This window comes from Grus americana, chromosome 33 (assembly GCF_028858705.1).
Source record: "Grus americana isolate bGruAme1 chromosome 33, bGruAme1.mat, whole genome shotgun sequence".
Lineage (NCBI taxonomy): Eukaryota > Metazoa > Chordata > Aves > Gruiformes > Gruidae > Grus > Grus americana.
In genome coordinates this window covers 1,479,343-1,495,876 of record NC_072884.1, presented here as the reverse complement: position 1 = coordinate 1,495,876, position 16,534 = coordinate 1,479,343, and the positions used below count along the sequence as shown (strand labels likewise).

The following is a 16,534-nucleotide window of genomic DNA, read 5'->3' as shown; positions in this document are numbered from 1 at the left end:
TGCCGGAGGCTGGATCCGGCTCCGACCTGGCCCTACGTCTCCTTCCACCTCCTCCCGGCGTGCACCGGAACCGTCCCCGGCCGCCTGCTCCGCCGCGGCTTCGGCCTCCTCAGCGCCTCCAGGCCCCGGTGGGCGCTCATCGCCAGGCGGCTGCGGCGGGGGGCAGCAGGCGGGTGCCCGCGTTACCCGCGGATCGTCGTGCCGTGCCGGCAGCACGCGGCACGCATCCTACAAGCCCGGTGTTCTGGCACGGCGCTGGCCCTCCCTTGGCAGGGCTGGAACCGCCCCCCCCATCCCAGGGAAACCCACCCCCCCCCCCGATTTTGCCGTCGGCGCGTGGCGGCTCTTACTTGAGGTTGGAGAGCTCCAGGATCAGGCCGCAGACGACATCAGTCGCGTCCTCGCCATGGGCGGACGGCCGCAGCTCCTCCGGCTCCTCATCCCTGACCGCGACGGGGAGGAGGGAAAAAGAGGATGTTTCCACTCACCGAATCAGGACGTTTTTACTTAAAATAAGGGGGGTTCGTCCCTCACGGGAAGGTCTGTCACCTCTCTAAGACAGCGGGAGCACCGCTCACCTGGGTGGTGGCTGGGCCGGGCCGTTCCCCTCGGTGAGCGGCAGCGCTTCTTCGGCACGGCTCCGTCCCACCGCGGCACACAGCTCGTGCCCGGGCACCGCAGGGAGCCGCTGCGGGGAGAAATTCATGCGACAGTTAAACCGTGAGCGGGGAGCCCGAGCCCGACCCGCTCTCGCAGTTGTGGGTTTTCCCCCCTTTTTGGTTATTTTAGGCGTTTTGGTGTTTCAGGCAGTTTGGGGGGTGTTTCAGGTTGGCGGCGGTGGATTTACCTGCTGCGGCGGGAGCTCGGGGCTATTCCCTTCCGGGACACCGCGCGGCTCCGACTGCGGGGAGGGCGGCACCCCGGCCGAACCGGGCTCATCCTGCAGGTCTGCGCCAACAGCCAAAGCAGCGCCTGCGGCAGGGGGTGACGCGGTGCCCGGGGGAGCCGGCGTCACCGTAACGGCGGGCACGCTCTCTGCGGTTCCTCCGCCGCGCGGGAGGTCACCGGAGCGAGCAGAAGGTGGCGTGTCCTTCCTCGGCGCGCCCACCACGTGCTCTGCACCGCGTCTCGCCTCTGCGTGACCGTCGCTTTCCCTCTCGCCTGCAGGATTCCCGACAGCCGGGACTGCTGGTTCCAGTGCCGAGCTTTTCCGTGGGGAAGTGTTCCCACTCACTGGACTGATGGTGCCGGCCGTGCCCGCGCTCTCCAGCTCGGCAGTGCCTCCCTCCACCTTCAGGTCCGCAGACGGGGCGCAGACCCCCGAAACCTCGGCAGAGACGCCGCCACCAGCCGGGCTGCACCAGGATTCGGCTGCGTTCTTCACCGTGTCGTTTGTACCGGTTGCCTGCGGTTGTTCCTCGCTCACGTTTTCCCGGTGTTCTCCTCCAGCCACCCTCTCGGATACGGTGCCGGATTCATTTTCTTCGGTGTGTACAACAGACGCAGGCGGCGGTTCCTGGATTTGATTGGCATCACCTCGGCGCTCGCCCGGCTCGCTGCGGTTAACTCCCTCTTCACAGTGAGGGTCAGGCACCTCTGCCGGCACGCTGCTGCCGGTGCTCGTGCCGGCAGTATCCGTGGGGAGAACGGTCTCTCTGCCGGCTTCCCCCTCTCCTCGCGCCGGTGCCACGCAGCTGCGCTCGGAACCGACATTGCCCGTTCCGCAGTGAGTTGGGGTTTTGGTGTTCAGATCTTCAGCGGCGCTTCCACACCACTCCGTGGTGGCCACCGGCTGATCTTCCGCCGCCGCCGAATTTGCCTGTTGGGGTGAGTCTGGCTTAGACGCTGCCTCCGGCAACTTGCCGCTTTCACCGATGCCCGTGTCTCCTCGTTCCTGAAATAACAAGATGCTGGCATCACTCCTGTGTTAAAAAAAAATCCCAATCTCTGGTATTTTTCCCTCCGCACCCGAGTGTGTCGGCGATGCTGGGGAGCTTGCCGAGCGAGGCGGGTTTCCCGCAGGCCAGGCGTACCTCTCCGTCACCATTCGTGCTGTTAAAAATAATAAAACACATCGGGCGATGGCTGGATAAGTCACCCCATCGAGCCTGGTTCACCCGCAAACCCCCTCCTGCCGATTTCTCGCCCCGTTACCTCCTCGGTGCATCTGCTGCGGTGCTGCCGGTGCTGCCATGGGTCGCCTGTCCCTGAGACTTTGGTTTTCCGTCGGGATCACCGGTCTGAGCCGGTCCGGTCGCGTTTAAGCCATCGTCTCCCATCACCTCTGAATCTTCCCAAGGGCTTTGTTTAATTTTGGGAATGTGGCGTTTCCCATCTCCTGCTTTTAAGGGGAAAAAAAATCATCCTTAGGCATCAGCCTTTGGGGTAGGAGGGACTCGGTGTTGCATCAAATGAGGGAAAAAAACCTTCTCAAGGTTTTGTGTGGCTTTTTGTTACTAAATCCTAGGGGAAAATCCAAAACCCATGCCTCTAACGCTTGAACTGAGGTAAAAAGATTTGCTTTTAGGGCTTTTTGTGGGGTGCCAGCTCCGCTCTGACTGCCCCTTCTCCTCCAAATTGCCAAGAAATGGGGTTTAGCAACACAAGGGGCTCAAACACGGCTCTGCGGGTGCCACTCTCTCCCTCACTGACTGCCAGCAGAAAGTCACTTGGTTTTGTGTTTTATTCCCATAAGAACCCTTATTTTCCACGTACGTGTAGTGAGGCAAGGGGACATTTGGGGAAGCCACCCAGGGGCCTCCCACCGTTACCTGGCGGCTGCTCATTCTTCCGTTTGCCCATCCCGCCGCTCGCCTGAGTGGGGAGAACAGAACAGTGCTTAACGAGGTGCTTAACGAGCCACCTCTCGCTGCCTCCTCCAGAGGCCGTTTGCCCTCAGGGCTGAACCCACCATTTTGCCTCCCCCCTCACCACGGGCCTCACCACCCACCACAACCAGCCCCAGGGCCCACCACCGCCCCACACAAGGCCATGGCTGCAGTGTGAGGAACCAAACCCTCCAGTTTTGAGGTGAAAAACGTGGAATTTCACGAATTTCGCCCATTTCCAACCCGCATCGAGCTCCCCAGAGAAGGCGCCATCTTCCCTCATCACCTCACGCTTTTCCCGCCTTTTCTGCGCCTTCCCCCCCTCTGCGCATGCGCGGGGCACGCTGGGAGTTGTAGTCTCTCGGCGTGCCGTCAAGCGAAACGCCACGGCGGCTTTTGCGACGGCGGCGCCGTAAAGCGCGGCGTGTTGTTGACAGCGGCGGGCGGAGTCGGAAGTGAGTGTGGATGGACGGGGGGAGCCGGTACCGGGGCTGGGGGCACGGAGGGGGCGGGGGAGCACGGAGGGGAGGGTGCTGGGGTCATTTCTCGGAGGGGGGCGGGCTGGGGGTTGGGAGGGTTGGGGCCTTGCGGGGGGCTGTGGGGGTGAACGGGGCCTTGGGTGGGGAGGAACGGGGCCTTGCGGGGGGCTTTGTGGGGGGACGGGGCCTTGTGGGGGGCTGTGGGGATGAACGGGGCCTTGGGGGGGGGGGAACGGGGCCTTGGGGGGGGGTGAACAGGGCCTTGCGGGGGGCTGTGGGGATGAACGGGGCCTTGGGTGGGGGGGAACGGGGCCTTGTGGGGGGCTTTGTGGGGGGATGGGGCTTTGTGGGGGGCTGTGGGGGTGAACGGGGCCTTGGGGGGGGGGAACGAGGCCTTGCAGGGGGCTTTGTGGGGGGCTGTGGGGGGGAATGGGGCTTTGTGGGGGGACGGGGCTTTGTGGGGGGCTGGGGAGGGGGGAGGCTGTAGGGAAAGTACCGGGGGGGCTGGCAGGGAGGGGGAATCCTCTGGAGAATCAGGGCTCTGGGGGGGCTGTGGTGAGGGGGGGGGTGTCAGTGGGGGTCCCAGGCAGCTGAGGCCAAAGGGTGGCTGGGAGGGGTGGGGGGGCTCCGTCCGGGCTCTCTGGGGGGTGAAGGGGCCCCCGCACCCTCACGCAGCTCCCCCCAGCTCGGCCCGGCGAGGGACGGAGTCATGAGCAAAGCCAGGAGGCCGCCCCCGCCGCCGGGCCGTGGCGCCGCCATCGCCAGGCAGGTACGGCCTCCCCCCGTTTCACCATCGCCCTGGCACGTGCCGAGCCGCGGCACCCTGGGAACGCTGGGCGCGCCCCGCGCGGGTGGGAAAGGTCGATGCCGTAAACCGGCGTGGGCAGGGCTTCGGTTAAACCGGCTTCGGTTACCCTGACGGGGATCCCCTCGCTTTAACGAGGCGGCGGCGTTACGATGTCACGCTGTCGGGGCCGTCCCTCTCCCTTTCCCTCCCTGCAGATGGGTTTGCTGGTGGATCTCTCTCCGGAGGGGATGGCGGGGGACGACGCTGGGGATGATGCCGCCGAGCTGGAGGCCGAGCTGCTGGCGCTGGTGGGAGGCCGAGCCGCGCCGGGAGAGAAGCCCAAGGGGAAAAGTGAGCGCTGGTACCGCGGGGGAGCTCGTCTGCTGATAATTTCTGGGATAATTAATAACGTGCCGTGGAGAAAGCGGCTCCTTTTGGGTTATTTCTGCCTTCCCTGGGCCGGACTATCCTGCGCGTGGGCTTAAACTGTCAAGAAACAGGTACTTGGCCCCAAAAAACGCCTCGTGCCGCTTCTGCTCCTCCAGCCCCTTTGCCGATGGAGGCGATTGAGAGGATGGCCGCTCTGTGCATGAAGGACCCGGACGAGGAGGAGGAGGAGGAGGCAGATGATGACGAAGAGCTGGAAGACGAAGACGATCTCATGGTGAGCAGGGGTTTGAGCCCTCGAGGGAGCTCTGGTTTCCCAAAAACGGGCTTTTCCGCCCCAGATTGTTGCTGATGAAACTCCCGGCGCTTTGCAGGCGGAGCTGCAGGAGGTGCTGGGTGAAGGGGAAGGGAGCGGGGACGCGCCGGCGCCTCTTGCCAAGGTACGACACGGCTTTCGGCTCCGCTTCTGCCGCGCCGGTGCTGGGATCCGGCTCTTTTTAGCCTTTTGTGTTGTTTTACTCGTTTCCCTGATGAGAAAATGTGACTCTGTCGCGCGAACCTGCTCCCCAGAGAGGTAAAAAGCTTTTCTGGGGGTCAGGGGGAGGAGCCGGCTACCGAGCAGCGTCGGCAAACACCAGCGTGGAGACAGGATTTAGCAGATTTATTGGAATCTCTGACAAATAAGTGTCTGAAAATCCTTTTTTTATCTGTTCTCGGGCAACCCCTGTTCATTAGCAGCTGCCAGGGTTCTCCCCGCTGCTCCTTGGGGCTGTTTTTGAGCCTGCAGAGGCTGTAAAATCACAGATCGGATCGGGAATGGCGGCGACGCCAGCCCTGGTGTGAGCCAGAGCCGGGTGCCGAGGCTCCGGGTCTGCTCCGAGCGCCCCGATCCGAGCGGATATCGGCGGCGAGGGGGGATCCCGGCTCTCGCTGGGTCGATCCGAGCGTTTCTCGGGGCGGTTGCAGGTGCCGGAGGCGCCTCCGGAGCCCAACGACATCGAGTCCACGCTGGCGGAGCGGGCGAGCATGTACCGGACGGCCATCGCCAACGCCCGGCAGGCCGGGGACGGCTCCAAGGTGCGGCGCTACGAGAGGGGCCTCAAGGTGAGCCGAAATCACGTGCCTGAGGGCCCGGGGGCTCTCCTGGTTGTTTAAAAACCTTCGAATAGTCTTAGGATTATTACATTTTATTTTATTTTTTAATTTTGAGCCCGATTTTTCCCTCTCTGGGCCTCTTCCTGCCTTGGTTAAACCTCTCCCCGACCGTGCGTCGCCTCCGCGCCGTGAGTCGAGAGAGGGTGCCGTCTTTCACCGTTAAAGAGCGTTTTTTGGAGCCCGCGAGGAAACCTGAGGGCAGCACGGCCTTGTCGGGAGCAGAACTCGCTCTTCCCTTTGGGTTTTGTCCGCCGGCACAGCGAGCCGGCTGGGAGAGGAGGCGGCTGAAGAGGTTTTTGGGTGAAAATAAGGAGTTTGTAGCATTATCAGAGCGATGGTGAGTTCGACTTTGCGGTGACGCGTTCCTTCCAGACACTGGAGAACATGCTGGCTTCTGTCAAGAAGGGAAAAAAGATCGACGAGGAGGAAATTCCCCCTCCGGTAGCGCTGGGGAAGGCTGGGAGCTCACCGCAGCCCGTCCCGGCGTCCCCGCTGCCCGCCGCCCGCCCCGGCTCCCCGCAGCCGCCGCCGCAGCCGCCCCCCGTTCTCCCGAAGCCCCAGGTCCTTCCCGTCAGCTCTCTGCAGACGAAACCGGCTCCTTCCTCGCCGTCTTCCCACCCGGGTAACGATTTGGGTCGGTTTTTCCCCCCCACACACTCTGGTGATGGCTGTATCCCGCCGCAGACGAGGAAACCGGCAACGCCGCCGTCCTCTCCGTTTCCGCAGGTTCCGACCGTGCCGGCGTCGAGGCGCTGCTGCGGGCGCGGCAGCGGGAGTACAAGCTGGCGGCGCTGCACGCCAAGCAGCGCGCGGATCTGGAGACGGCCACGAAGTGTTACCGGGTGGCAAAGGTACGGAGGCCCGAATTTCCCTCCCTGTTCAATATCGACGCAAATCCGCCCCTTTCGAGGGTTTCTGTAGTAAAAAGAAGGGTCGGGCGGGCCGGCTGGACCGGCTGCAAAATGTAATGTGGAAAAGAGAGCAAGTTTTTCTCTTTTTCTGCTGATTTTTCAGAGTTTTGATTCCCTGCTCGAAGCGGTGGGGAAGGGCCAGCCCGTGGAGCTGAGCAGCGTGCCACCTCCTCCCGGTAAGACCCGAACCCTTGCCGGGGAGCGATCCTCCCCTCTCTTTTTTTATTTTTTGGGGGGGGGGAACACACGATTAAACCAGCACAGCGGTTCTGCTCGTCCCGGCGGACGCAGAAATTAACCTCGCCGCTCGTTTGTGGGTCCCGATCGTTTCCTTCTCCCCCCAGACCAGCTGCCGAAGGAATCGTTGTCGCCTGGCCGGCCGCAGTCTGCCACAGCGGCGCCTGCGCCAGAAGCTAAACCGGCATCTCCCGTGGCAGGTAGAAACCCCGATAATTAACTTCCAACCCCAAATCGCTCTCTTAAGGAAAGGCAAAAAGCGATTGATGTTTTTTCTCCTGTTTTCACCCCAAAACAGACGTCCCCCCGCCTCCCCGGGATACGCTGGAAGCTCTGCAGCAGAGGATGGAGCGGTACAAGGTGGCGGCGGCGCAGGCCAAGAGCAAAGGAGACGACCGGAAGGCGCGGATGCACGAACGCATCGTTAAGGTACGGCAGCCGCATGTTCCGTTCCGCCGGCCGGTGGTGCCGCCGGCCGCGCTCAGCCTCGGTTTCCCTTCCAGCAATACCAGGACGCCATCCGGGCGCACAAAGCGGGGAAAACGGTGGATTTTTCGGAGCTGCCCGTTCCGCCAGGTATTTTTTTTTTTTTTTTTTCTCTGTCCTTTTCGCCGCCGGCGCTTCCCGGGGCCATTTCCCGAAGCCGGCGTGCTGCGGGGAGGAAGGTTTGGACCCCTCCGGCGCGGCGAGGTGGGGGAGATTTTGGTAGCGCCCATCCTTTCCCGTCCGTCCCCCCCTTCCCCTCGGCCAGGCTTCCAGCCCATCCAGGGCGCAGAGACGCCGTCCGGAGAGCAGAGCATCACCGGCGTGTTGGAAACGGCCATGAAGCTGGCCAGCCAGGAGGTCCACGAGGAGGAGGAGGAGGAGGACGGCGCTGAGAAGGCAAAGGTCGGGGTTTCGGGGGGCTCGGGATGCGCTGTGCGGCTCGGGTGCTGCCGTAGGAACCCAAAACGGGGAGCGGGGAGGGCTCTGGAGGGGTCGCGGGTGGCGTTTTCCCCCCTGACGCCATCCCTCCCGTTCCCGGCACAGCCTGCCGCCCGCCCTGCCCCGGCGAGAGCCGTTACCGCCTCGCAGCCCAAACAGCCGCCTCCCCGACCTTCCTCCACGGGCGCCCCGAATCCCACCGCGGCGACCAAACCAACCCCCAAAACCGCGACGAAAGGTACCGACCTGAACCACCGCTCCGTCTGACTGCGAGCCTCCCCCCCAAACCCCAGCAGCCCCCACACCTTGGGGGTGCTGAGCCCCCCAATTTCCCCGCAGCCCAGCAGCAGCTGACGTTCCTGGAGGGCAGGAGGAAGCAGCTGATGCAGGCCGCCCTCCGCGCCAAGCAGAAAAACGACATCGAAGGGGCGAAACTCTTCCTGCGGCAGGCCAAAGGGCTGGACCCCATGATCCAGGCCTCGCAAAACGGCTTGCCCGTCGACATCACCAAGGTTCCCGGGGTTTGCCGCCCGGGTTTGGCTCTCGGGGCGGGTTCCCGGGGTCACCGGTTCTCTCTCTGCTCTCCAGGTCCCCGAAATCCCCGTGAATAAAGAGGATTTTGCGCTCGTGCAGCGTCGCGGGGTTCACGTCTCCCCCGAGGCGGCCGGCCAGTACCTGGAGCTGATGAAGGTGATCCGGCAGCAGCACGAGGTAACGGGACGCGGCGACGGCTGGAAAATTGGTCGCGCGTAGGGGGAAAAAATCGGGAACTTGGAGGGCAGGAGGCGACGTGCGGCGAAGGGAGGGAAAACCCAGCGCCGCGGAAACCTTCCTCCTCTTCGTCTTCCTCCCAGATGTGCGTGAATTACTCCAAGCAGTTCACCCACCTGGGCAACATCGCGGAGACGACCAAGTGAGTCCGCCGGCGGGGGGGAAGAGAGGGCGAGGATTACCTCGACGGCAGGCGCCTTCCTCGCCGCGAGGAAGATGAGGCCGCGGGTTGAAGCGCGGCGGCGGCTCTCCCCGGCAGGTTTGAGCAGCTGGCCGAGGATTGCAAGCAGAACGTGGAGATCCTGAAGCAGGCTCACGCCCGGGGCTTCCCGCTGCCCAAATACCACTACGAGCAGCGAACCTTCACTGTCATCAAGTAAGGGAGTCGCCGGCCGAGCGCGGTTTTCACCGGCGCGGAGAGGCGGCCGGGAGTTAACCGGAGTTTTTCTGTCCTTTTTGCCGTCTGTAGGATCTTTCCGGAGCTGAACGGCAACGACATGGTGCTGTCGATAGTGAAAGGGATCAACCTCCCGGCGCCGCCAGGTGAGGGAAAACCGGAGGAGACGGCCGCGACCGCGGAGATTTCCGCAGCTCGGGCGTAGGCGCCGGCACAGAGGGCTCCTGGCAGCTTGCGAGCCGCCGGCGCTGCCTGGCAAACGGCAGCCGGCGCCGGCAATTAGGGATCCTCGCTGTGGCGGGGAGGACGACGCGGCGGCCTGATCAGCGAGCGGTTGGTACTGCCGGCGCGGTGCTGACGCCGTGTTTGCCGTGCAGGTGTGGCTCCCAACGACCTGGACGCCTTCGTGCGCTTCGAGTTCCCCTACCCCAACGCGGTAAGTCGGCGTCCCTGTGCCGCGCTCACCGGCCGGGAAGCTCGGCACTCACCCTCCTGCCTTCGCCCGGGCAGGAAGAAGCTCAAAAAGACAAGACCAACGTCATCAAAAACACCGATTCTCCCGGTAAATGCCTTCCCGCCAGGCGGGCACCGCCACGGCTCCGCGCTTCCGCCGTCGCGGCGGAGAGCGCGAAGGCTTCAGGCTTGGGCCGGGTGTTTAATTAACGCGGTTCTGCTCCCGGCCGCCGTCTTGCCGGGATTTCCGTGCCGTTCCTCCCGCTGACGCCGCGGTTTTGTCGCGGTCGTTCCCTCGGCAGAATTCAGGGAGCAGTTCAAGCTGTACGTGAACCGGGGGCACCGCGGGCTCCGGCGCGTCCTTCAGACCAAAGGCATCAAGTTCGAAGTGGCGCACAAAGGGTGAGGGACGGGGAGGGTTTTTGGGGTGTCCCCCCCCATTTCTCCCACTGCCCCCACCCGCTTTCACCCCCCTCCGCTCTCCCAGGGGCCTGTTCAAGACCGACCGCGTCCTCGGCACGGCCCAGCTCAAACTGGAGGCGCTGGAGACGACCTGCGAGGTTCGGGAGATCCTCGAGGTGGGGACAAACCCGTCCTCCGGGCCGGTAACGGCATTTCCCCTCCGCTTCCCAGCCCGGTAACGGGGTTTCCCCTCCGCTTCCTGATCCACTAATGAGATTCCCCTCTGCTTCTGGTAACGGGGTTTCCCCTCCCCTTCCCGGGCCAGTAACGGCATTTCCCCTCTGCTTCCGGTAATGGTGTTTCCCCTCCACTTCCCGGGCTGGTAATGGTGTTTCCCCTCCACTTCCTGGGCTGGTAATGGCGTTTCCCCTCTGCTTCCGGTAACAGGATTTCCCTTCAGCTTCCCAGCCGGGTAACGGGGTTTCCCCTCCACTTCCCGATCTGTTAATGAGATTTCCCCTCCGCTTCCTAGTCCGGTAACGGGGTTTCCTCTCTGCTTCCGGTAACGGGGTTTCCCCTCCGCTTCCCGGCCCGGTGACGGGATTTCCTCTCGGTTTCCCCAGCTCCTGGACGGCCGCCGGCCCACGGGGGGGAAGCTGGAAGTGATCGTGCGGATCAGGGAGCCCCTGAGCTCCCAGCAGCTGGAAACCAGGACGGAGCGCTGGCTGGTCATCGACCCCATCACCGTGCCGCCGGTAAGCGCCGCGGCGGGCACCGGACGCTTCCCGGTTACCCTCGGGCTCCCCGTCCCTTAACTAAACGCCGCGGGAGGAAAAACACATTTTTAAACCCGTTTTTCCCTCCAGGTCGCTGTCCCCAAACCGGCCGTCGCTCCCGCAAAGGAGGGGAACGGCAGGCGAGCGCCGGGGGCTGCCTGGCTCGTGGCACCGCGGGAGGGGCGCGCCGGGGGGGCGGGGGGGCCTTGAGCTGCTCCCGGGATCCAAAATCGGGGGGGTCCGGGCTGGGTCGGGGGTGCGGTGCCGGCGCGGCAGGTGCCCTTCACCGTCTTTCCGGACAGCCGGTGCCGTAGCGAGGCCGGCTGTGCCTTCTCCTCCTCTTCCTCCTCTTCCTCCTCTTCCTCCTCTTCCTCCTCTTCCTCCTCTTCCTCCTCTTCCTCCTCTTCCTCCTCTTCCTCCTCTTCCTCCTCTTCCTCCTCTTCCTCCTCTTCCTCCTCTTCCTCCCCAGAGCCGCAGCCTCATCCTGCTCCGGCCCTTCCTCCGTGGCTGCTCCCCCCTTCAGCCAGGGCCCCCCATTCCGCCCCCCCCAGACCCCCGTTCCCCCCCCCGGGACCCCCATTGCCCCCCATTTCTCTCCCTCCCTGCTCTGGCAGACGGTGTCCCAAAGGGCCGGGGCTGGGGGTACGCTGGGGGCTGAGCTGGGGGGCCCCCCCTCACCCGGTGCCGTTCCCCCCCCCGTAGCCGCGCCACGCTGCCCAGCCTCAACCTGCTGGCCTTCGAGCGGGAGAAGCTGGAGAAGAAGGTGAGCACCACCGCCACATTTTGGGGGTGCCGTAGCGTGTGGCCCCCCCCCCCCTCACCGGCCGCGTGTCCCCCCCCCGTCCCGTCCCCCCCCGCAGATGCTGACCTACGCGCAGGCGCAGCGGCCGGTGCCCCCCGAGCTGCGGGACCAGCACCAGGACGTCGTCCGGCGCAGCCAGAACCTGCGGTCGCGCCTGCAGCGCGGCGACCCCCCCTTCCGCAAAGGTGAGGGGGACACGCGACACGGTGGGGGTCCCACAGACCTCCCCCCCCCCCTTTATTTTACCCTTTTCCTCCTTTTTTTTTTTTTTTTTTTCCAGAGTACCTGGCCCAGCTGGAGCGGTACCTGCACCTCTACACCGAGACGGCGCGGCGCCTGGGCACCGAGGGCAAGCGGGTGAGGCAGCCCCCCCCCCCCCCCCCATGGGGTACAGCAGCACCCAAGGGTGCTATTTGGGGGGTGGGGGGGGGCCAAGGCCCCCCCCTGAGGGCTCCCTCTCGCAGGAGGCGGCCAAGGAGGCGCTTTACAAGAGGAACCTGGTGGAGAGCGAGGTGAGGGGCAGCCCTGGGGGGGGGGGGGTGTCTTTCTGGGGGGTCCCGCTGCCCCCCCCTCACCGCCCCCCTCTTCTCTTCCAGCTCCAAAAACTCCGCCGATGAGCTCCCCCCAGGGGCTGGGACCGAGGGGGGTGCAGGCACTTTGGGGGGGCACACGGGACCCCCCCCTCCTGGCGCTGCTGTGACAATCACAGGGATCAGAGCTGCTACGTCCCCTCCTGGTGTCCCCCCCCCCGGGACAGGGTGACACTACCCCCCCCCCCCCCACTCCAGGGGTCCCCGTGTCCCCCCCAAGCACTTTGCCCCCCCTCCACCAAAGCGGGTCCCCAGGAAGGGACCGTCCCTGCTGTCACCCCCCCTAAGTGCCTGTCCCTGGGGGGGCCGGGGGGGGGGAGCGGGCTGCACAACGGGTTTATTTTGTGCTTTCGCACACAAATCTATAAAGTTTTTAAGAAGAAAAAGCCGGGTTTTGGTGAATCCCCCCCCCTCGGGGGTGCGTGGAAGGTGCTGGGGGGCTTGGGGGGGGGGCAGGACCGGGGCCTGGGGGGGCTTCCCTGGGTGTGGGGGCACGGCCCTCGGCCTGGGGTCGGTGCTGCGGCCCCCGGTGTCCCCGGTGTCCCCGTTTCCCCCCCCGTGTCCCCGTTTCCCCACCCCGGGTCGCCCCCCCCCCCCCCCGGGTCGGGCCGCACATCCCCGTCGCCACGGCAACGGCTGGTCCTGGCCCCGCCCACTCTCCAGGGACCACCCCCTCCCCTGCGCCAGCGCCTCTTCTCCATGGCAACCGCTGCCGAGCGGACGGGCGGGAGGGTGGGCCAATCGCTGCGCGGGCGCCGCGATCCCATTGGTGGTACCGCCTCGTCGGGGCGGGGCGGGGTGGGGATTGACGGCGACGCCCGGCCAATGGAGCGGGGGGCGTCCGCCTCGCGCAGACGGGTCTCCCAATCAGAGGTGCGGGCGGTGGGGCGGCGGCCAATAGGCGCGCGGCGTGGGCGGGCCGTAGTCGGCGGGCCGGGGCGCTCCGGAAGCGGAGGGGGCCGGGGGAAAATGGCGCCCAGCTCGAAATCGGAGCGGGGCGGCCCGGGGGGAAAGCGGGGCCCGGCGGGGGCGGCGGGCGGGTCCTCGGCCGGGTCGGGCCCGCGGGGCCGCCGCGAACACGTCGTGAGGCAGCTCGACCGCGTCAAGGTGAACGGGGGGCGGCGGGGAACATGGCGGGGGGCGGCGGGGGGCCTGAGGGGAGCCCTGAGGGAGGGACGGGGCCGGGGGGGGTGGGGCACGGCGGGGCGGCCTGAAGGGACCCTGGAGCTGGGGGGGGAGGAGGAGGGGGGGGGGGGGGCTGGGGACAGCGGGGGGCGGGTGGGGGGGGGGGGCGGGAGGATCGGGGGTCCCTGACGGCGCGGCCCCTCCCCAGATCAGCGGGCAGCTCTCGCCCCGGCTCTTCCGCAAGCTGCCCCCGCGGGTCTGCGTCTCCCTGAAGAGCATCGTGGACGAGGACTTTCTGTGCGCGGGGTGAGGCCCCGGGGCGGGCGGGGGACGAGCGGGGCGACACCCCCCCCCCCCCAACCACCCCCCAACCCCCCAACCCCCCCATCTTCGGGGGCCGCGCCGGAGCTGCCGGTGTTCCCCCCCCTCCCCTGCCCCCCCCCAGGCACATCTTCCTCGGCTTCTCCAAGTGCGGCCGCTACGTCCTGTCCTACACCAGCAACGGCGGCGACGACGATTTCTCCTTCTACATCTACCACCTCTACTGGTGGGAGTTCAACGTCCACAGCAAGCTCAAACTGGTACCGCACCCCCCCCCCTCCTCTTCCTCCTCCTCCTCCTCCTCCTCCTCCTCCTCCCGGCGGGGGGGCTCTCCCCACGGCCGCCCCCTCCCACCGTTGCCCCTTCCCGCAGGTGCGGCAGGTTCGGCTCTTCCAGGACGAGGAGATTTACAGCGACTTGTACCTGACGGTCTGCGAGTGGCCCAGCGACTCCTCCAAGGTCATCGTCTTTGGCTTCAAGTGAGCGCGTCCGTCCATCCATCCCCCCCATTGCGTCCGTCCCCCCCCGGCTTTGCGTCCCCCCTCCTCCCTCACCGCCGTCCCCCTCCCCTCAGCACCCGCTCGGCCAACGGTCTCCTCGTCAACATGATGATGATGAGCGACGAGAACCACCGCGACATCTACATCAGCGCCGTGGCCATGCCGCCCCCGCGCCACTGCCCCGGCTGCCGCGACATGGCCCTGGCCCACCCCGGTGAGCTGCTGCTGCCGCCGCCGCCCACCCCTCCCCTCCCACGGGGGCTACGGCCGGCCGCCGGGCCTGGCTCCCCCCGCCGCGCCGCGCTGAGGTGCCGTATTTCCCCGGTTGCCCGCAGGCGACCGGCAGGCGCACTGCCTGCGGCACGGCTTCATGCTGCACACCAAGTACCAGGTGGTGTACCCCTTCCCCACCTTCCAGCCCGCCTTCCAGCTCAAGAAGGACCAGGTCGTGCTGCTCAACACCAGCTACTCCCTCGTGGCTTGCGCCGTCGCCGTCCACGCCGCCGGTACGGTGACGCCGAAACCTCACCGGGACCCCCCTCCCCCCGAGCCTCCCGGTTCCGGCAGCGCCGTAACGTCCCGCTCCCTCTCGCAGGCGACGGCAGCTCTTGCCAAATCCTCTACGAACGCCGGAGCCCGCCGGCGCCGTGCCGCCGCACAGGATGCGCGTCGCCGTCGTCGCCGCCGCGGTCGGAGGAGCCGGCGGAGCGGGAGGGGGCCGCGGCGCAGCCCCTCGCCGGGCGGGTGTCGCCGGGGGCCGGGCAGGGCCGGGCGGGCGTGGGGCTCTCCCCGGCCGTGGCCAAAGCCAAAGAGTTCGTGGCCGACATCTTCCGACGTGCCAAGGAGGCCACCGGGCCGGCGCCGGCCGGCGGGGGGGGTGAGGAGGAGGACGAGGACGAGGAGGAGGAAGACGACAGCGCCGCCGCCTTCGAGTGCCGCCCCCCGCCCGCCGCCTCCCCCCCCTGCCCGGCGGGTTCGGGGCGCTGCCGCCTGCACCCTGCGTCCCCCCGGCGGGACGGCAGCCCCCCCGGCGACCCCCCCGCCGCCCCCGGCCCCCCCTGCGCCGCCCCCGCGCCCCCCCCCCGAGCCCGGTTACGTCAACTACACCAAACTGCGCTACGTGCTGGAGCCCGGCGAGCCCCAGGAGGGTGAGCGGCCAGGACGGGGGGGCTCAGGGGGCCCCCCCACACCCCGGGGAGCCCCCCCACGCCTCAGGGGCCCCCCCTCACCCCGGTTTGTGTGTGTGTGTCCCCCCCCCAGAGTACGAGGACGACAAGATCTCGCTGCCGTTCGTGGTCACCGACCTGCGCGGGCGCAGCCTGAAGCCGCTGAAGGAACGAGCCACGGCGCAGGTGGGTGCGAGGGGGGGGCAGCGCCGGGGTGACCCCCCCTCTGCCGCGCGGCACCGTGGGGGGTGACAGCGGTGAGTCCCCCCCCCAGGGACAGTGCCTGACGGTGGAGCAGCTGACGCTGGACTTCGAGTACGTCATTAACGAGGTGATCCGTAACGACGCTGCCTGGTCCCGCCAGTTCTGCTCCTTCAGCGACTACGACATCGTCATCCTCGAGGTGGGGGGGGGACACACGGGGTGGGGGGGGGCACAGGGACGCGATGGGCCCCCCCAGACCCCCCAATGTCACCCCTGTCCCCCCCCCAGGTGTGTCCTGAGACCAACCAGGTCATCATCAACATCGGGCTGCTGCTCCTGGCCTTCCCCTCCCCCGACGAGGAGGGACAGCTCCGGTGAGGGGGGCGGGGGGGCCCCCAAAACCCCCCCCCACCCCAAACCCCCCCCCCCCCGCGCTGAGCCCCCCTCCTCCCGCAGACCAAAGACCTACCACACCAGCCTCAAGGTCGCCTGGGACCTCAACACCGGCACCTTCGTCACCGTCAGCGTGGGCGACCTCACCGAGGTCAAGGGACAGACCAGGTGGGGGGGCGGGGGGCGGTTTGGGGGGGAAAGGGGCGATTTGGGGGTGGGGGGGGGCGATGGGGGGGGGGCGCACTGGGGCACTTTGGGGTGAGGGGGGTGCTGGGGTGGATCTCTGGAGCCCCAGAAGTGCTCGGTCCTCCTCCAAATTCTCTGCTTTCCTCCCCAAAAATGCCCTGACCCCCCCCCAAAATGCCCTGACCCCCCCCAAAATGTGCTGCCCTCCCCCCCAAAATGCGCTGCCCCCCCCCCCCCGCCAGCGGCAGCGTCTGGAGCTCGTACCGCAAGGGCTGCGTGGACACGGTGATGAAGTGGCTCGTCCCCGAGAGCAGCGGCCGCTACGTCAACAGGATGACGAACGAGGCGCTGCACAAAGGTGGGGGGCTGGGGGGGGCCCGGGGTTTTGGGGGGGCCCTGGGGCTTTGGGGGGGCCCGAGGGGTCCCCGTGCCCCCCCCCAACCCGCCCTCTGCCCCCAGGCTGCTCCCTGAAGGTGCTGGCAGACAACGAGCGCTACACCTGGATCGTGCTGTAAGGGGGTGCCCCCCCCGCCCCCCCTGCCCGTTTTGGGGCCGTTTGGGGGGGTTTTGGGTTGGGGTTTTGTTGGGGGTTTTTTTCTCCTCCTTTTTCTGTTCAGTGTTTGTTTTAATTGGGGGGTGGGGAGGAGGACCCCCACCCCCCACCCCCCAATAAATGTTCCCATTTCCACGTTTCTGGCGCTTTCATTCACAGGGCGGTTTTGGGGTAAATCCCGGGGATT

At 66.7% G+C, this 16,534-nt stretch overlaps 4 protein-coding genes across 7 annotated transcripts in view; 2 read left to right on the top strand and 2 right to left on the bottom strand.

The window, feature by feature from the left end:
• GTF2F1 (general transcription factor IIF subunit 1) overlaps positions 1-16,534 on the bottom strand; it is a 54,449-nt gene that overhangs the window by 11,569 nt on the left and 26,346 nt on the right. The gene's annotated exons all lie outside the window — the stretch shown is intronic.
• BRME1 (break repair meiotic recombinase recruitment factor 1) lies at positions 19-2,802 on the bottom strand. The gene is made up of 6 exons (XM_054807774.1): positions 2,772-2,802; positions 2,155-2,338; positions 848-1,922; positions 579-688; positions 351-443; positions 19-150 (listed from the first exon to the last, which is right to left on the bottom strand). Exons 1-6 carry the CDS (start codon positions 2,800-2,802, stop codon positions 33-35), a joined length of 1,611 nt encoding a protein of 536 aa, XP_054663749.1. The 3' UTR covers positions 19-32.
• Positions 3,168-12,285, top strand: CC2D1A (coiled-coil and C2 domain containing 1A). Of its 4 annotated transcripts, none has more exons than XM_054808044.1 (30): positions 3,168-3,283; positions 3,993-4,076; positions 4,310-4,445; positions 4,640-4,758; positions 4,856-4,921; positions 5,448-5,585; positions 6,009-6,270; positions 6,363-6,487; positions 6,651-6,723; positions 6,892-6,984; positions 7,083-7,213; positions 7,288-7,360; positions 7,536-7,672; positions 7,814-7,946; positions 8,048-8,220; positions 8,297-8,419; positions 8,563-8,621; positions 8,739-8,855; positions 8,949-9,022; positions 9,254-9,312; positions 9,387-9,438; positions 9,632-9,731; positions 9,817-9,907; positions 10,355-10,486; positions 10,598-10,647; positions 11,210-11,270; positions 11,368-11,494; positions 11,590-11,666; positions 11,774-11,821; positions 11,906-12,285. In XM_054808044.1, the coding sequence occupies exons 2-30, from the start codon at positions 4,017-4,019 to the stop codon at positions 11,924-11,926; spliced, it is 2,910 nt and encodes a 969-aa protein (XP_054664019.1). In that variant the 5' UTR covers positions 3,168-3,283; positions 3,993-4,016; the 3' UTR covers positions 11,927-12,285. The 4 variants fall into 4 exon arrangements, with proteins under 4 accessions (XP_054664019.1, XP_054664021.1, XP_054664022.1 ...); XM_054808046.1 differs by having other exon boundaries at positions 3,170-3,283; positions 6,009-6,258; XM_054808047.1 differs by lacking the exon at positions 3,168-3,283 and adding an exon at positions 3,286-3,310 and having other exon boundaries at positions 6,009-6,258.
• Positions 12,847-16,470, top strand: DCAF15 (DDB1 and CUL4 associated factor 15). Its single transcript, XM_054808060.1, has 14 exons — positions 12,847-13,006; positions 13,233-13,330; positions 13,470-13,605; positions 13,718-13,824; positions 13,920-14,059; positions 14,181-14,351; positions 14,441-14,741; positions 14,848-14,993; positions 15,106-15,197; positions 15,286-15,414; positions 15,504-15,589; positions 15,672-15,776; positions 16,037-16,152; positions 16,254-16,470. Exons 1-14 carry the CDS (start codon positions 12,869-12,871, stop codon positions 16,307-16,309), a joined length of 1,821 nt encoding a protein of 606 aa, XP_054664035.1. The 5' UTR covers positions 12,847-12,868; the 3' UTR covers positions 16,310-16,470.